The following is a 17,368-nucleotide window of genomic DNA, read 5'->3' as shown; positions in this document are numbered from 1 at the left end:
GTTCAGAAAATAACTCCTCGGGAGGCCTAGTGTAAACTCCACATTCATCCTCGGAATAGAAGATTAACTGCAAGAACAACCGCAGCTGCTGAATACTGCCACTATTCAAATATTTTACTAGCCAGCTAACGACAGGGGCTCCTTTGACTGCAGTAACTTTGGAGGCTAAATAGCTAAGGATAGGATGAAGTATACTTGGATTTTAGATAGCATGTTTATTTTCTAAAGAAAGAGAGGAAAAAAAGTATGGAATTCGGTGGGTAGGGAGGTTGGGAGAATCTGGGAGGAGTTGAGGGAAGGGAAGCTTTAATCTGACTATATTGTAGGAAAATATTTTTTCATATATATATATTATATATATAATATATATATATGAAATCATCATGTAACCTTAAATACACCTACTGGAAAATAAGATTTGAATTAGGAGGGAAGCAGACTAGGTAAGGAATGGGAGAAGTATTAAACTAACACCAAGCAGAAAACAGAATGAGGCGGGGGAAGTAGCTGGAAGATGAGGGAAGAGGACAGCGGGAACAAGGGTGAGTGCACCAGACATGACAGAAGAGTAAAGAAGGCCTTACAACAGCCCTAAAACCTAACTAAGCTCCGTGAAAACAAAAGCAAAACCATCATGAGACAGATATGCAAGAACAGAAGTAGTGGAAAGTAAAAAAAAAATCGACGAACACTTATGGAGTAAGCGGCTGGGACAGCGACGCAGAGATGACAGACAAGGTTCCCAGACCCCTCTGACTCTGCCAGGTTTTGTGTGGCGTCTGTATAGGAGGGAGGAGTGGAGGACTGGCCTCTGCAGCCTAGGTTCCCTGGTAGTCGGGCACCGAGGTAATGGCGGTTGTGAGTCTTTCCTGGTAGTGCCTCTAACGCCCGGACATGCGCCGTAGCCACTTCTGGTTTTGCAGCTCCCCTGCATGTGTACCCTGCGAGCTTCCTCCGCACCTTCCACTGCTCTTCCCTGGGCAGCTTTACCCAAGTTAGACTCTTATTAACATACGATTAAATAACGCTACACGTTACAAAACTTTAAGGTGGCATTTTCAACTATTTCGATAGAATGTAGCTTATATTATTAATAGCAGCATTTTAATAAACTATACTTCATGCATTGGCTTTTTTTCTGAAGTTGCTAAAAATGATTGTAGTTACTGCTTTCAGGCCTCAAAGTAGATTATTCAAATTCAGTTTTTGCCTATGTCTTCAATTCTCCAGTTATTTATGCAAATGCACGTAATGCACGCTCTTTGGCATGAGGTAAAAACCTTTCGCAGTTGTGTTCCTTATTTGCAGGGGGCAGACTTGGAGGCCTTGCAGATGGCAGAAGGTAGCAGACACTGGGCGCTCAGCATTCAGATGAGCACATGGTCAATCGGGATATCTTAGCTGTGTTTTCACCAGCTGTCTCTAAAACGAAGGGATCACCAAAAGTACGCACAGATTTTTCCATAGCGTGGATCTCTCTGACCTTGAGTGCTGTTGTCTTTATCTCATATCTTTTTAAGATAGACCATTAAGGGACAAACCACTCCTACTTCGGTCTAGCAGGGAGTCGGGGTCAGGGGTGGTGGTGCTTCTGGCCAGCACAGCTGCCTGTGTTCCTGCTAGCACGGGAGGCAGGGCTGGCTTGGCGCTCTCTGAGGCCAGCATTGCTAACCCCACTTCAAAGTCAAGGCTTGCTTCTATTTTTATATAGGGCCGGCAGCTCGCCCATGCAGTTGCCTCTCGAACAAAAGGTTCTGCCAGGTTTCTGACACCTTTAGAGCCACACGGTCTCTTCACCCAATAATAGAAATAGTCATGTTTGCTGGGTTACATGGCATTCAATGTACGAACTCAGTCCTCTTCTACCTGGAATCTGGAAATGGTAGTCAACATTATTCCTAGTTTACAATTATAAGAAAAGCTGAATCCTAGTGGGAAATCAGAGGCAGTGTGTCTGCGTCTCTGGGGTGCCAAAATTCTCCTTCCTTTCAGCGCAATGTGCAGCCACTCCTAGCCCTTACTCTTTCTCAGACAGGTTATCTTTAAACAGGAGGTGAAGTCTAAAAGTTCTGCCGCTCCGTTGGTTTTCAGTTACTGTGATAAAACACCACATTCAGAAGCAACTTGGGGAGGAAAGGGTTTATTTCTTCTTAGACTTTACAGTCCATCATCAGGAGAAGTCAGGACAGGAACTCAGGCAGAAACCTGGAAAGCAGGAGCCATTTTGTGTATAATGATCGCGTTCATCAAACTCTCTTAAAATGTTTGGTTTCTTGGCTACTTTCCTGATAAAGCAGACAGATAGAAAGAAAGATTGATAGATAGACACAGTGCAAAAGATAGAGACATAGAGACATGTACGGTCTGTCAGGACTTTTGTCTATTGTTGCAAGCAGAATAATAATTCAAACTTGTGAAGACTCTCGTCTTGTTCTCTGTGATAAAAGAATGCAACAATTGGATTTCCAAAACTTTCCCATGGGAGTATTTTGAAGAGACCGTGACAAAGACACTAGCACAAAAGCATATGAGATGCCTCCTCACCCTCCAGCGACAACCTTGATTACCTTGAGGAAATATTTGCCTATATTTAAAGCCTCAGCTAGAGATGGGATGTAGGTGAGTGCTTGCCTGGCACCCACAGGGTCCCGGGTCAGTCTCCAGTACTGCTTAAACTAGGTGTAGTGCTAAATGCCTGTAACTCTAGAGCTCGGGAGGCAGAGGCACGAGGATCAGAAGCTCAAAGCCATCTTTGACCATTTTGAGGTAATTATGGGCTATATGAATCCTCCCTCAAAAAGTATAATAAAACAAGATAAGATAAAGTGAATCTATATATTAATGTAGTTTTTTAAAAATACTATTTCCAGACATATAATAAATGGAAAAATCAACTTGGTTTTCTCTTCTTCTAGCCCTGCCTTGGCTAGTTGCTGGTCAGCTTGACACAAGCTAGAATTATTTGCGAAGAACCTCAATGGAGAAAATGCCTCTATCGGATTGCCTGCAGGCAAATCTATGGGGACATTTTCTTGGCTGATGATTGGTGTGGGAGGGCCCAGGTCACTGTGGTCAACGCCACCCCTGGGTAGATGGTTTTGAGTCATGTAAGAAAGCAGGCTGAGCAAGCCTGGGGAACATGCCAGTAGGCAGCATTTCTCCATCTCCTCCGCTTTAGTTTTTGCATCCAGGTTCCTGCCTCAGCTTCCTTCCACGGACTGTGACCTGAGATACATAAGCCAAATAAGCCTTTTCATTTCAAAGTTGTTATTGGTCATGGTCTGTAGAGTGATGTGTGTAATTCTGCCCTTGGGAGAAAGGAAGAGGAATTAAAGACTACCTGAGACCCTGCCCCAAAGAAAGAAGAAAAAACAGTTCAGAACTCCCAAATTCCTATACCTTGGATGCCAATCGTTCATTTTCATACTCCACTTATTTAGAAAAAGTTGGTCGATACATGAGGTGAGGGTCAGGGTTTAACTCAGTGGTAGAACACTAGCCTCCAATGAGCAAGGTCCGGGGTCCCCATCTCCAGCGTCACAGAGCAACAAAGGAAAATCGGCATGGATGGGAGAGCACACTGATGCATCTGCATTAGGGGTCAGGGGACTGTGCATGTTTCTATTGCCACATGTACCTGATATGTGAAACGGGCTACATTTTGTAAGTCGATCAAAAATTCCAGTGATAATAAGAAAATGTCCTACTTACAATAAGATGATATAGAAATCAACATTAATTTAACAAATATTTGCTAAACAGCTTTTATTTTGATGCCAGGTATTGTTTTAAGAATTCTCTCTCTTCTCTCTCTCTCTCTCTCTCTCTCTCTCTCTCTCTCTTCACCTGTTTCTTTTTGGGGGAGCTTTTTGGCATTTTTGAAACAAAGTCTTACTCTGTAGTCTACAATTCTTGATCCTCTGGCCTCAGCTTTCTAAATGCTGTTGCCTGTTGACCTAAGCTTCCAAACCTGTCCTCTAGGGATATCTTCATAAAACAAAAAACATCACCCTTAGACAGATTTCAGACCTTAATTTCTCTCTTCAGGAGAAAAACAAATGATGATGAAGTAAAACATTTCTCATGTTAGACTGAGTATGCATAGAGAGAAAGAGAGAGAGAGGTGGTAACGGAGATGGGGAACTCTGAGAGGTGGAACACACAGACTGGATGACATTTGAGTATGGGCTGACGAAGGACGGAGTCACGCTGGTGTCTGGAGCATTGTGTCCCCACACAGAAGGATCAGCAGATCTCAAGTCTGGGTTATGAGAATGCCTAATGTCTCAGGAATTGCAAACAGAGATGCAGTGGGGACTTGGCAGATTTTGTGGGCCATGTAGAGGCCAGCGAAAGATCTTTGGCTTTGGCTCTTGTGGCATGCGCAGTCAGAGGGGAATTTTAATCAGAGTATCATAATCTAACTTCAGTTTGAACAACCAGGAAGGCTGGACACCGAAAATCAACTGCGAAAGCAAGGATGGGCTGGGGACTATATAGTGCTGATCCAACTAGGGCTCTTGGTGCCCGAGCCCAACGTGGCAACAGTGGAAGCAGAGACCAATCACAAGGTACTGAGCATGCGTGAGGTCAGTGCTGTAAAGATTCCAGACCAATCAGTGGCTATGTGTATAAAATAGGGCAGGAGGGGTCCCTGGCTGCAAGACCTTTGCCTTAGCAAATGGAAACCTGGAAACTTCTTTTTGCTTTTTGCATGCTTGCTTCCATTGGTTCACCTCTCCTAGGACCTCTGCTTTTCAGAAACCCTAATCAGTGTTTTAAAAGGCAAAGGAAGTACAATCGGCTCCTATTTCCTTGCTTCGGACCTCTCGAGGGCTGCTTGTGATAAAGTGTGTGTTTGCAAAAAGTATTTTCTGATTATGTGCTTAAGAGAGAAAGGTACCGGAGGAGCTGAAATAATATTTGTCAAGTGGAAATGCTTTCTCCATGGTGCATTTCTCCAGTGTAAGCAAGACTTCAGCCAAGAAAATTGTTCTAGCGTTCAGAGTTTCGGAGATAAAATACCTGAATTGGAAAACCTGTATCACATTCAATGCCTCTGGCTGCTAGGACAATTCGCATGGCTTTAGAATAGCCTTTGTTGTCTGTCGTAAACTTCAGATGGTGTTTCCATGCTAAGATCATTACCAGACAGTTCAGGAAGAAGCCAGCTAAGCTGTTTGGTTTCAAAGCCATGTGAATAAATATCCTTTTGTTGGCCTGAAAAGATGGTTGCTAAAAAACTGAGAATGCCCCTTAGCTCCTCTGTGCTTCTTTCCTGAGTGCAGAGCCCAGGTGTGTCTCACCAATAAGGAGTAGAAGAATGTTTAAATGTGATCTGTGCGTGGTCCCTGTGTGCTGGTCAGCGTTGCCTAGCATAGATTTAATCAGAATTTAAATGACCTTTTCTAAAATTTCTAAGATTGCATTCCATTTTGTTTTCCTGGTTTCAAATGTTAGGAGAGAAGGTCACCATACAGAGAGGGTTGCCTGCAGTCCAGGCTGACTTTGAACCTGCTCTGCGCCACGGGTTGACCTTGAACTTCTGTCTTTCAACCTCTACCTCCCAAGTGATGGAATTACAGGCCTATGTCATCATGATTAAAACTGAGGCTTTGAGTTTGCTAGGCAAATACTCCACCAGCCAAGCTACAGTATCAGCACCCAACGTTTTGTTTGTTTGTTTTATAAATGTCTCCTCCAAAGCAATTTTATATTGTTTCAAGTAAAGTCTAACATTATATTAAGAATGAGCAACATTTGAGTTTTTTTTTCCTTTTGAGACAGGGTATCCTTGTGTAGCCCTAGCTGGTCTGGAAACCACTATGTAGACCAGGTTTACCCTCAATTTCCAGCAATCCTCCTGCTGTTGCCCCCTGAATTCTAAGATTACAGGTATATGTAAATCTATCATGCCCCCTGAATTCTGAGATTACAGGTGTATGTAAATCTATCAGATTAAAACCTGATCCAAGTGCAGCTCAATGGAAGAGTGCTTGCCTAGAATATGCAGAACCCCAAGTTCAATTCCTAGAAAAAAGAGAAAGAAAAATATCAAAAAAGATCTATGCCATGAGAATTATTGTGCCCAACTCTCCACACCAATGGCCTTTAGCTTCCTACCCTCGGGGAGGCTGCTCACCTTTATCAAGGGCCAGCAGAAGACAAATAGAAAATAGAGATAATGACAGTGTCTCCCTCCTGGGTCTGCTGGGAAGATTGTCGGAAATAGTCCGCCAAAGCGATAAACACCCCCTGCTGGATATATGATAATAAGCAATAAGTTTACATCAGCTATAATTAAAGGTAAAAGTAGAAAAACAGTATTTAGTGTTCAGTCCTCCCGTGGGAATATATACCTCCAGCTGATTCATGAGTTCAGTGAGAATCTTGTAGTTTTTACTGTATTAAAAATATTGAGCTATTTTAAGATTGGCATGGAAAAAAAAGAATTGGCATATACTCTCATGGGTTAAAGAACGGAATGCTCTAAGTATATGATTGACTGCTCCAATTGATTAATTGTCACCTACCAAATGACATGGCCCCATAGTCAGTCTAAATAAAGATTTTATTTAGCCCATAGGTTTTGTGTGTGTGTGTGTGTGTGTGTGTGTGTGTATTTCAAAATGTTTCTGCATGAACCTTCTTGACAAACTGGGAAAATATAGAAAATGAAAGACAGTAAGAGTGGAATTGGTCAAATGTGTGTGAGTGTTAAAACCTGGAATCTGCGTAAGAACGCTGTAAAGAAGCAGGAGTAAGAGCACATCTGTAACCCAGCATGCACAAGGCTGCGGCAGAAGGCTCACTCAGAGGGCCAGCCTGGGCTACAGAGTGAGCCGCTGCTTGGAGGCAGCCAACAAGCCATTGAGGAGAAGGGAAGGGAGGGGGAGAGTGCCATTCGAAGACGATTCTGCGTCATCAGGATCAAGCAGCAGGCAAAGCCGCCATGGAGAGGGAGGTTTGGGTCAACATAAAGAAGAAGTGCCCAGGCCAATGGTCCATGGTGCCCTGGAAGCAAACAATCCCTCTTCTTCAGGGCAGGGCCTGAACGAGTCATAAAATGTCCCCTCTTAAGAACATAGACAGTTCCTAGTCATTTTTCTTGAAATTAATTTGTAGAATAAAATTCTATTCCCTTTTTAGCTCTTATTTTAGAAAGCAAACTAGGATAGAGAGCTTCATGCTTGACTGAAGATGTGGAAATGTGTGAGTCCAGAAGGAAAGAACACCTGGTGTTTTAGTCAAGAAATCCCGGATAGGAGCTGCTGGCCACTGGTGTGAGAGTTCACAACAGAATGCAGGGCTTTTACAAAGGCAATAACAGATTACTTCTACAGTGCTTGGGCTCCTCAGCCAGGTCCACATGGCTAAAGAGGCCAGAGCATGGGCAAGGACAATGGAGAGTAGAAGCTGAGGAACCCTGCATTTTCACTTCAGACCACGTGGGAGAAGAATGTTCAAGTGGCGTCTGCGATGAGCTGACATGAGAGGCAATTTGAGGACAGCTGAGGGGTTACAGAGAGAGCTGTGACCTGATGTGCTCAGGAAATCTGGAGGAGGAGAGACGGGTTGGCAAACCGTGTTGGCAAAGAACCAGGACATTTGCTGCCTCGTGCCCACAAATGATATGTGTTTCATTGTGGTCCAGGACAGGGCAGGGGCAAGGGAAAACCAAGTGGCATATTCACCAAGCCTCCCAAGGAGGCAAATCGATTCTAATAGCTACAAGCTGAGGTAGACAGCTTCCTAAGTGAATGTAAAATGATTTACAAACTACCTTCTAGAACGGAGAGAAATTGCAATGCCTTAGCTATTGCTGAAATGAAGTACAAAGACCAAAAACAACATGGGGACAAAAGGTTTGTTTTGTCGTAGAGTTCTTGGGTTCCATTCCATCACTGAGCAAGCCAGGGCAGGAACCTGGAGGCAGGAACCAAAAGAAACTGTGGAGGAGTGATGCTCACTGACTTGCTGTGTTTGTGCTTGCTTAGCCTGCTTCCTTATACACCCCAGAACCATCTGCCCAAAGATGGCACCACCCACAATGGGCTGAACCCTTCCACTTTAGTCATTCATCAAGAAAATGCCTGGTGGAGATATCTTCTCAGTTGAGGTTTGTCTGTGTCACACACACACACACACACACACACACACACACACACACACCAAGACAAGCAAGCATCAAGAACCACGGGCTATTGTCCTCAGGGAGCAATCTTCTATCTATCCTATGAAAGTACCTCTCTCTCACATTGTCTGTCCCTAAGAGCTAAAAGCCAGAGGACAGTGTTACTGAAAACCTTCCCTTTCTCTCTGCTTTCCTTCATTCTTGTTCTTCAACCCATGGCATCAGAGTTGGCAAGCTGGGAGAGGAAAAGAGAGAGGGCCTACCTTAGCTCTTCTCTCCAGCAGGTGACCCTTTAGATTCCATGAGGGAAAGCGCAGGAGCCTTCACTTTTAGTTAAAATTAGAGCTTGGACAAAGATGGAGCCTTCAAATTCAAAGTAAGCCTGGTTTGGGTAGCTTGAGCAGCTACGGAACTGCCCCTACTGGTAAACAGGATGTGGGGACCTGCTCAGTTTTGGCAGAGGAAAAACTTCTTTCCTTCTGTTAAACAAAACTTCAATGGAGCAAAGAGAAACAATTTGATGAGGTAACTACAAAAAGCCAACTTGAAATACTGTTACTAATAAATGAGAAATAATCTCTAATTAAAAAAAAAAGCTTTCATTCCGGTCAGGCAGGACATCTCAGTGGGTTGAAACACTCGCCATGCAAGCCTGCCATGAGTCTAGGCCTAGATCCCACAGTAGGAAAGAAGCCACTCTCAAAAATTGTCCCCGCCGACCTGCATACTCAGGAAGTGGCGTATCCTACCCTCACACACACACACACACACACACACACACACATAATAAAATAAATGACTTCTTTTATTTCTCTGACAATAATAAAGCACACGATGGAGGCATAGTCCAGGGTGTGTGGAGGGGAGGGGGTGTCATGCTGGATTGCTACCACACCAGATGAAGAAACGTTTCTGATATCCTCTGGTCCGTTAGTGGTTTCTGGGTCAAGGTGTGTCACATGGCCCCATTCACCAGCTGAGGAGAGAGCAGCAGGAGCCGGGTCAGAGAGATGGACAGAAGGGTGTAACACCAACGAACAAGACGTGACGATGTCACCTTAGGGATTCAGGGGAAAGTGAGACTGGAAACACTTAGTACGGGGGTACACACACAAAACCCTGCACCTAAAGTTGAATGGTTTATATCTTAACTGAATCTCCTACTTAAGATAATCCAAAAGTTTGTCCCCTATGATTAGCAGTTAAAGGATTGTGAGGCCTACGTGGCACACACGCACAGAACGGTGCTCGTTTGTTCACTGAGATAATGAGTCTCCCCTCCTCACAATTGCCGTGTGCATCCCACCTGGAAATTTCATTGGCTCTTCGCTGTGATTCTTAATATCCCCCCTCAGAAAGCCCTGAGTTTCTCTTTTATCAGCACACCGCCAGTTTTTGCTTTCCTCTGTACATATTTGACTAATAATCAGCATTTGCTTTCGCTGAGAAAAGCCTCATCTTTCACACTAGGTTATCTCTGAAAATCCTTGGGTCTTTCCACTTCTGTTAAATTTTGATTCCTCTTAAGATTCTCAAACTAAGTGAGTTGGGAGGAAAGGGAGGAAATGAATTTCAGTATTTTAGCTAGCTCATCACTTCAGAGTCTGTGTGATGTGCATGTCTGTGTGAGTGTGTGTGTGTGCGCGCATGCATGTGTGTATCTATATACTGAGTCTGCCCTTTATTTCTATAGTCTTGGGTTCCTTTAGCTGTCACTGTCCCCACAACTGTCCCCTGGCATGTGCTGAAAGGACTGCTCCTGACCAGATGAACCCTCTGCTGGAATCTAACCATTTTCCCTGGCACTCTGGAGACCAAAGGTGTTCATCCCTTCCTTAGCTACTGAGAAAAGGGGGCTTAGACATATGCTGTGGGGGCAGCTACATCTCTTTCACAGACAGTATTCTTTCAAAGTTTAGAAAGAAAAACCAAAACAGCCTTTTTTTCCTGTCAAGGTAGGTAGTGTCTTTTCACTGTGTGGTTATTGGACCTACCACGGGAGGATGAAGGGTGTAGCCCTTATTGTCTCTGTGTCTTTAGCTCACGGATGAGTGTTTGGAAGCATTAGATATGCCATAAAAGATGTTAAAAATGTTTATAAAACTAAGCATGAGTAATGTAGAATTGTGCATTTTTGCTGTCAAATTTTAAAGTGTAGATGTAGGTCAAAGGTGAGGAGAGCACTATAGCGAAGAGGATTTGCTTTGGATTAAGATAAGGACATTAATAGAAACAAGTTTTTGCTGGGCTTCAAGCGTGGCAGACAAATTTTAGTGACTAAAAGGAGAGACCCAACATCTGCTGTGGTGACCCCTCACTCATCATCCACACAGATCCAGAACCAGTCATCTCCTGTGGTAGCCTGTGTGTTGGGGTAGGGGGCCATGCTGGAAAACAAACCAGCTGAGCCTGACACATTTTGCTCAAATCCAGTGTTGTTGTTATTCACTTAATCAGTTAAGAGAGAAATGTTTAGAAGCTGGGAAATTTGTATCCATCTTCAAGCACGGCCTTTTGTTCAACAAACCTCCTCTTCCTCCCTCTCTTCTATTTTCTCTCTTTCTCTCTCTCTCTCCCTCTCCTTCTACAACCCCCCCTCCCCCGTATGTGTAGTTTCTTGAGACAAATCTCAGGTTGTTTTCTAGGTTTGCCTTTCACACATTATGAAGCTGAGGCTGACTTTGAACTCCTGATTCTCCTGCCACCATCTCCTAAGTGCAAGGACTGTAGGCAGTACCACCATGCCTGGTTAAGAAGCAATGCTTTGATACTTTCAAAGTTGACTCGTTTTCCCTTGCATCCCCCCCCCCCCTTTGCAGTTTGTCTAAGTGAGCCTCATGTAAAGTAAAGAGGAGTGCACCCATGAGAAAGTACAGAGGATAGTCACTGGTCTGGGTTCCAGGGAGGCAGAAGGAAGGGTCAAGGGTCAAGTTTTCAATAAACCAGATTGCTGTGCTATGGATTAGGCAAGCAGAGCATTTAGCAAGCACAGGGGAATGTTGTGGAGTCCAACTCTGAGAGGCTCTGGAATGTAATAAAAATAAAAATAGAGCCAAAATGCACATGAGCCGAGCAGCCCTCCCTTAGAGACAGGGTCCATGCCTCACCCTTGAGAACCCAAGGCACAAGAGCTGGGTGGCTCAGGACTACCATCCTAGCCTTGGGAGGCTGAGGCAAAAAGATTTCCCAGAGATCTGCCTGGACTACAGAGTAAGACCATGTCTCTCATGTCTAGAGAGAGAGAGAGAGAGAGAGAGAGAGAGAATAAAGACCCATGTCGTATGGTCCTCATCACATAAATAGGTTCTGAGAGGAGCGGTGTCTCATTCCTTAACACCAGTAACCACTTCTAAGTATCTTTCAGTGAATTTACTGAACCGAAATGAGTCAAGCAATTAAAATAGGTTTTCTGCCCCCTCCTCCCATAATAGGCTTCTCTGCCAACACAGTAAACCAGATTAAGCCAAATTGAAAGAGTATAACAGGTTTATTTGAACAAAGCAACTCCTGGGAGGCTTCTCCAGTCCCAGAGATCAAGGCCGGAGAAGCTACACCCACAAACAAAAGCCAAGAAACTCTATAAGTTGTAGGCAAGGGGGAAATGAGGGATCTACCACTAGCTGGGTTTGTGCCCAAGTATGGTCCAAAGCTGACTGCTTTAGGCAGACTTGGGCGACTGGCATCTTCAGGGGAGGAAGATGCAGTAGCCACCATAAATGCTGAACTGGGCTTTTCGGCATCTTCTTTTTGTTCGGAGACTCTCTCAGCGGGCAGGATTTGGGGACAGAGAGAGAGAGGAATGGGGCTTTCCAGACTGTGCAAGCTGGAGGTTCCAATTGAACAACAAGCTACATGGAAAAAGTAAAAATTATAGGAATTGATGGTTCATTTCTGGAGTTATTCCTGTTTTGTTGATTTTGTGCCAGGAAACACAGGACTGGAATGAAGCAGGTGGGCTGTGAGGGCGTGGAAGGCGGAGAGAAGGGTAGGTCCCAGGGGTGTTAGGGTTTCTGCCGTGAGCTTACTCCCGGGAAAAGACATGGCAGCAGTTTGAACGACAAGAGCCAAGAGGGAGACCAAGAACGAGGGCCAGATGAAGGGCCTGAGGACTCCAGGGGCCGACCGGAGCTGGATTAAACTAGATAAGGCAACCCTTCCAGACCTCAGGACTGAACGACTTCAGTCTGGGCAGAGCTTGGTGATGGTGCTGAGTGTGGCTTGCAATAACAAGTGCAGACAGAAGCAAATGAGATACAGTGATGTTTTCTTTGTTTTTAGGCGAGTGGACGCTCCCTTTCTCTTCCTGGAAAACCAGCCCCGCCCAACATATCTGCATCTCCATGGCTGTACCAGCCGGCTCACGGTTACCCCAGCAGGCCGACCCTCGGGCTGGAGAAAGCTAACAAGAGACCGACACCTTGGGAAGCAGCGGCTAGGTCTCCCCTTGGCCTAGTGGATGACGCCTTCGGACCCAGAAGCATCCAGGAATCCATTGTGGCGAATGTAGTCTCTGCAGCTCGGAGGAAGGCGTGCTCAGGGTCCCAAGAGGACTGGAAGGGGAGACTGTCCTTTGTCTCCCAAACTCAGAAGACCAACATGAGTTTCCCTGAAAGGCAAGAGTATAATGCTCCATCCCCAGTCAGCAGCCTCATGTCCACCCACTCCGTATACAGTTCCCAGTTGCCATATGTGAGCCCTAGGCAGCAGTTCAGATACGACCCGAAAATAATGCCCATGGAGACCAGGTCTGAATACGGTCTTCCATTAGGTGGCTACAATTACAACCCACACCCACGGGGGTGGAGACACCAACCATGAGAGCCAGCCTGACGACTCCGTGGGTTTCATAGCTTTTGTCCGTGATCCTTTGGCGGGTTCTTCACTTCTAAAGTAGACTTAAATCCACTTTTAGCCCCTTGTGGCTCTCACGGGTCATTTATCTGAGTGCAAACGTGTGTAAGTACACAAGTGTGGAGCACTTCCTTGTCTGCTGATGCCTGAGGAACTGCTTGGAAGCCGGGGAGTCACTGTGAGCAGGGTGTGGTGGGGCACACCCATAATGAGGTAGGGCAGAACACCAGGAATTCAAGATAATCCTCAGGCACATAGATTGAAATCAGCCGAGGGTACTTAAGACCCTGCCTCAAAAAAAAAAAAAAAAAAAAGCAAAAAAAAAACCCCACAACTTTCTCACATTAATGTTCTAGCACTTACATATAGTTCAAAATCTTAACTCCTTTTGCCAGGAGTCCCAAGTTCACTTAATTACAGTGAATCCAGCATCTTCTTCTCTATGCCCTAGCCCAACAGGGGGTTATTAGAATATGGTGTTTCAATTGCCAGTAGCAAAGAATATAAAATTTTCTTTTATTAATTTTAAGTTAGCATCAAAGGAAGGGGTTTCATTTTGTCTTGTTAAAATGCATGTACCATTATACTTTGTTCTAATCCATCTGTCACCCCATTGCCTGCCCTTCCCCATGCCACAAGCCTTTCCTCTGGGCAGCTCCCATCCTTCCTATTAGGATAAATTCCTAAGGCGAGCCTGACAGGAAGTATAATAATTATACAGGAAAGGATCTCCTTGGTGTCATTCCAAATATTTCTCTAAAACCTTTTCTAGGTGCAGTTCAGGTGTTTTAGAAGACCAAAATCGAAATGTTCTATTCGTGACAGTGCTTTGCTATGTAACTCTGGTTGGCTTGGTGCTGGTTTTGTAGCCCAGGTTATCCTCAAACCCATATCTTGTCTCAGCCTGCCAAGTGCTGGGATGTCGGGTGGGCAGCATTACGCCTGGCTGAGTTAAGAATGTTCTTAGACAGGGATGTGTCAGGGTCAGGGAACTACGCAACACAAGTGGGCTTGGGAGGAAACAAAGTAATAATATGTGGGAAGCACAAATCTAAGCTTCGGGTTTATTCCTCATTTAAAGCCATCCTGAGACAGGAAGGTTTCAGTTCACGTATTCTCACTCGTCAAATGAGAAGGCTGGATTGTCTAATTGCTTAGGTTCTTAACAATTCTGGTACGGTGAAAATCTCTCGGTAGAATGACCTCCGATGTATTGTTTATTCTTGCTCATTACATAAATATCAGATCACCTTTAAGAGTGGATGAGGTTATTAGTGCCATGACATGCGTCACCAAAGGTCCCAAAAGGAATTTCTAAGTGGCGGGTTTTGTGTTATGTGGAGTGAGGGTTGATGTAAAGATAAAAACATTAATGGATTTCAGGAAGTGGTGGATGAACGTGCCTGCCATTATGCAACTGTTGTTCATGACCACCTACTTGGTCACAGAAAACACACTGGGGAAACCTACACAAGGCTGCTTCCAGGCTGTTCCAGGGAAGTTAGACCTGCTGACTCACCTCTCCTGTAACCCAGGCCTTGTCAACACGAACACCTGCTGCTCACTGCCCTGCCCACAAAGGGTTAAATATAAGGGGGTTCAGAGTGCTTCATACCATCGAGTCTACGCAGGATACTTCTTAACTTAAAAATTCTTGAGTGTTTACTATCTTCCTGTGTCTTAAGAAATGAATAATTGTGCCTGATTCTCCTCTTTAACGCTTCACCTTATCATTACGATGGAATCTTTCACGGAGGAAAATGAGCATGAGGATGCCGTCGGTCCCTTACCTTAGGAGGTCTTAACATTTTGAAGGACTCACAGTAAGTTCCGCAGGTGGCAGGGGTGACCAGGCACTAATTCGTTCAATTAGGCGGTAAGAAAATGAAAGACTACTTTCCAAGATGTGATTGCTAGCCAGCTGTGGCGCCTCGCGCCGGCAACCCCAGACTCCGGAGATGAAGAGGAGGGACTGCCAGAAATTCCAGGCCAGGCTGGGCTATCAGGGAGACCATGTCTCAAAACAACAACAAAAACAAAACCAAAACTCAACGGCAAAAGTTTCATTGTTTATTTATATAAAATTGATACAGTGTTAATTCCCTTAAAGTATAAAACGTAATTATTGGCACCTATGAGGTTTTTTCGTAGAATCTTAAAAGAATAATGTCAGGCTAGTAGCTTCTTGAGAATCATGCACGTATACGATCCTTACTGGGTTCAAACTGATCACAGCGTTTGAGTCATTCTGGGTTAGGCTGGTTTAAGAAATGGGGGACTCAACAGAACAGATGTGATTTATAGGGTCCACATTCTATCCTGCCACTTTCATTCGTAAGTGCCTGACTTTCTTTCCACCGGTGGCTTCACTTCTCACTATTTGCCAGAACTCACTGGACTCAAAGGAAGCAGATGCTTTAGATACTGTTATAAAATGTACTTGTCCTCTGCGTGTGCCACACCCAAACTAGCATTGACACTGAGCTGTCTGAACTTAGTCTACACAACTCAGGAAGGCTGCACATTTTGTTCGTGAGGACCCAAGCGTCTTTACCAGTCAGTGTGCGGACACCTCCGCGAAACAAGAATGCCGCTGCAAATTCGCACCAGGTGCACTGTGGGATTCTCCTTTAGTTGACTAGAAAGTAATCCATTTCCATCACTGACATTCAGTCACCCTGAGATGCAGGCTCTTATGGTTGGGAAGCTGTCAATAACTACTGTTCTCACAAGACTGAAATGAGGGGGGTCTCAGTTTCCCCGATAATAGCGCTTGTACAGAGGAGCTGCAGCTTTGAAAGGGGTGCCCCTTTGTTGCAAGACACGTTTCAATCACCAGCAGCTGCATCGTGTTTTACTAAACCTGCCCGTAAGGCTGAGCATGCCAATCATAGGGACGTTAGTACAGCATTTCCTCCCATCGAGTCCGAACATCGTACCAATGCATGGGTGCGGAGCATTAGTTAGTAGATAATTTGAACTTGAACTTGGAGTGTGGTGACGGTACAGATCCTAGTCCCCTTGTTCTTTTGTCTTTTGAGGATGTCTCATGTTTGGCAGCATCATGCACCTTGGAGAGTATATACTTATTAGAGCTTTAATCATAGATATGTATGTGTATTAGTGACTTAAAACTTTGGATTAATAAATACATCGATTAGGGACAGCCGCAATCGATAGGAATTGCAAGAATGTTTCTTAAGAAAAGGTAGATCTTCACATTTGGTTTCTATTCAAAGCAGAAGTAACTGCTACACGCTTCATACTTTCCTATCAAAGAGAAGTCTGTTCTCTGTCTAATTTAGATCGCCATTTCTATTTCTCTCTGTCCCCAAAGGCTGTGTGGTGAAAGACTCACACTGAAAATCCAAGCGATATTAGTAATAAACGTAACTTGAAAATCGAGCCAGGAGTCGTTTCGTTTCCTTCCATATAAAGATCATTTTGGAGTTATCTTTCATTGCAAAGAAGATTTTTTTTCCTGCCTAGTGCCTGGTTTACAAATTTTACAAATTTTCCATAACAGCTTTCAGACACATTGTAAGGATGTCATACTGCATGGCAACACTTTAATTTTTTTTTTTTTTATTATTTTGTCACTGTATGACATTTACTAAAGCATGGCAGAGGCCTGGTTCAGTATCAGGCCACGGTGTGAGAGGCTCAGCACTTGCGGTGGGGAAAGAGACGGCACTGACCTCCAAATGAGGCATGGTAGAGAGGACTCACAGTGAAGGGACACAAGGGACAAGGAGGGTGGGGATAACTAAGGACACTTTGGGACATTCAAAAGTCTGGATAAGTCAAACTAACAGGGTTCTTGCTGCTGACAGGCCAGGATGTTCAGAAGATTTCTGGGCAGTGTTGGGAGATAAGGGGCCCGATTAGATATCCAAAGTGGGGCCTTAGGTTACACCGGCCTGGCCATGTTCTTTGCCGATACTGGGTTTTCTGAGGAAGCATGCGGATATGCTTAATGCACCGTGCATACACATACTGATTGGACTTTCGCCAAGAAAAGGCTATCACTGTAACATTCAAAAACTTCTTTCCAGACTCACTTGAGGATACAGTCAATTTCACACATTAGGTAGTTGAGATCCAGCCAGGAGTGACAGCATGTGCCTATGATACCAGGACACTGGAGGCTGAAGCAAGAGGGTCACAAGTTCAAGTCCAGCCTGGCCTACATAGCAAGACCCTGTCTCATAAACCACAGTACGGCACAGTGAAATAAAAACAAATGTGGGGGTCTGTGAAGCTTACTGTTGTTCTCTTGACAGGACCTAGAGGCCCCTAGGAGACAAGCCTCTGGGTTCTCCTGTGAGAGAGTGGCCTCTGGCCACAGCTGTGGGGGAGGGACTCCCTGGGGCAATTGAGTCA

General features: G+C 44.7%; 1 protein-coding gene across 1 annotated transcript in view; it reads left to right on the top strand.

Annotated features, from left to right (window-relative positions):
- The window catches only part of Synpo2 (synaptopodin 2), a 151,965-nt gene extending 135,597 nt beyond the window's left edge, over positions 1-16,368 (top strand). Inside the window, exon 5 of the mRNA XM_057793188.1 lies at positions 12,413-16,368. Coding sequence (XP_057649171.1) covers positions 12,413-12,952 — 540 coding nt within the window. The 3' untranslated portion in view covers positions 12,953-16,368. The remainder of the gene's footprint in view (positions 1-12,412) is intronic.
- Positions 16,369-17,368: the final 1,000 nt, after the last annotated feature.

This window comes from Chionomys nivalis, chromosome 18 (genome assembly GCF_950005125.1).
Source record: "Chionomys nivalis chromosome 18, mChiNiv1.1, whole genome shotgun sequence".
Lineage (NCBI taxonomy): Eukaryota > Metazoa > Chordata > Mammalia > Rodentia > Cricetidae > Chionomys > Chionomys nivalis.
Note: the sequence above shows the minus strand (reverse complement) of the source record. Positions and strands in the feature narration are given on the sequence as shown.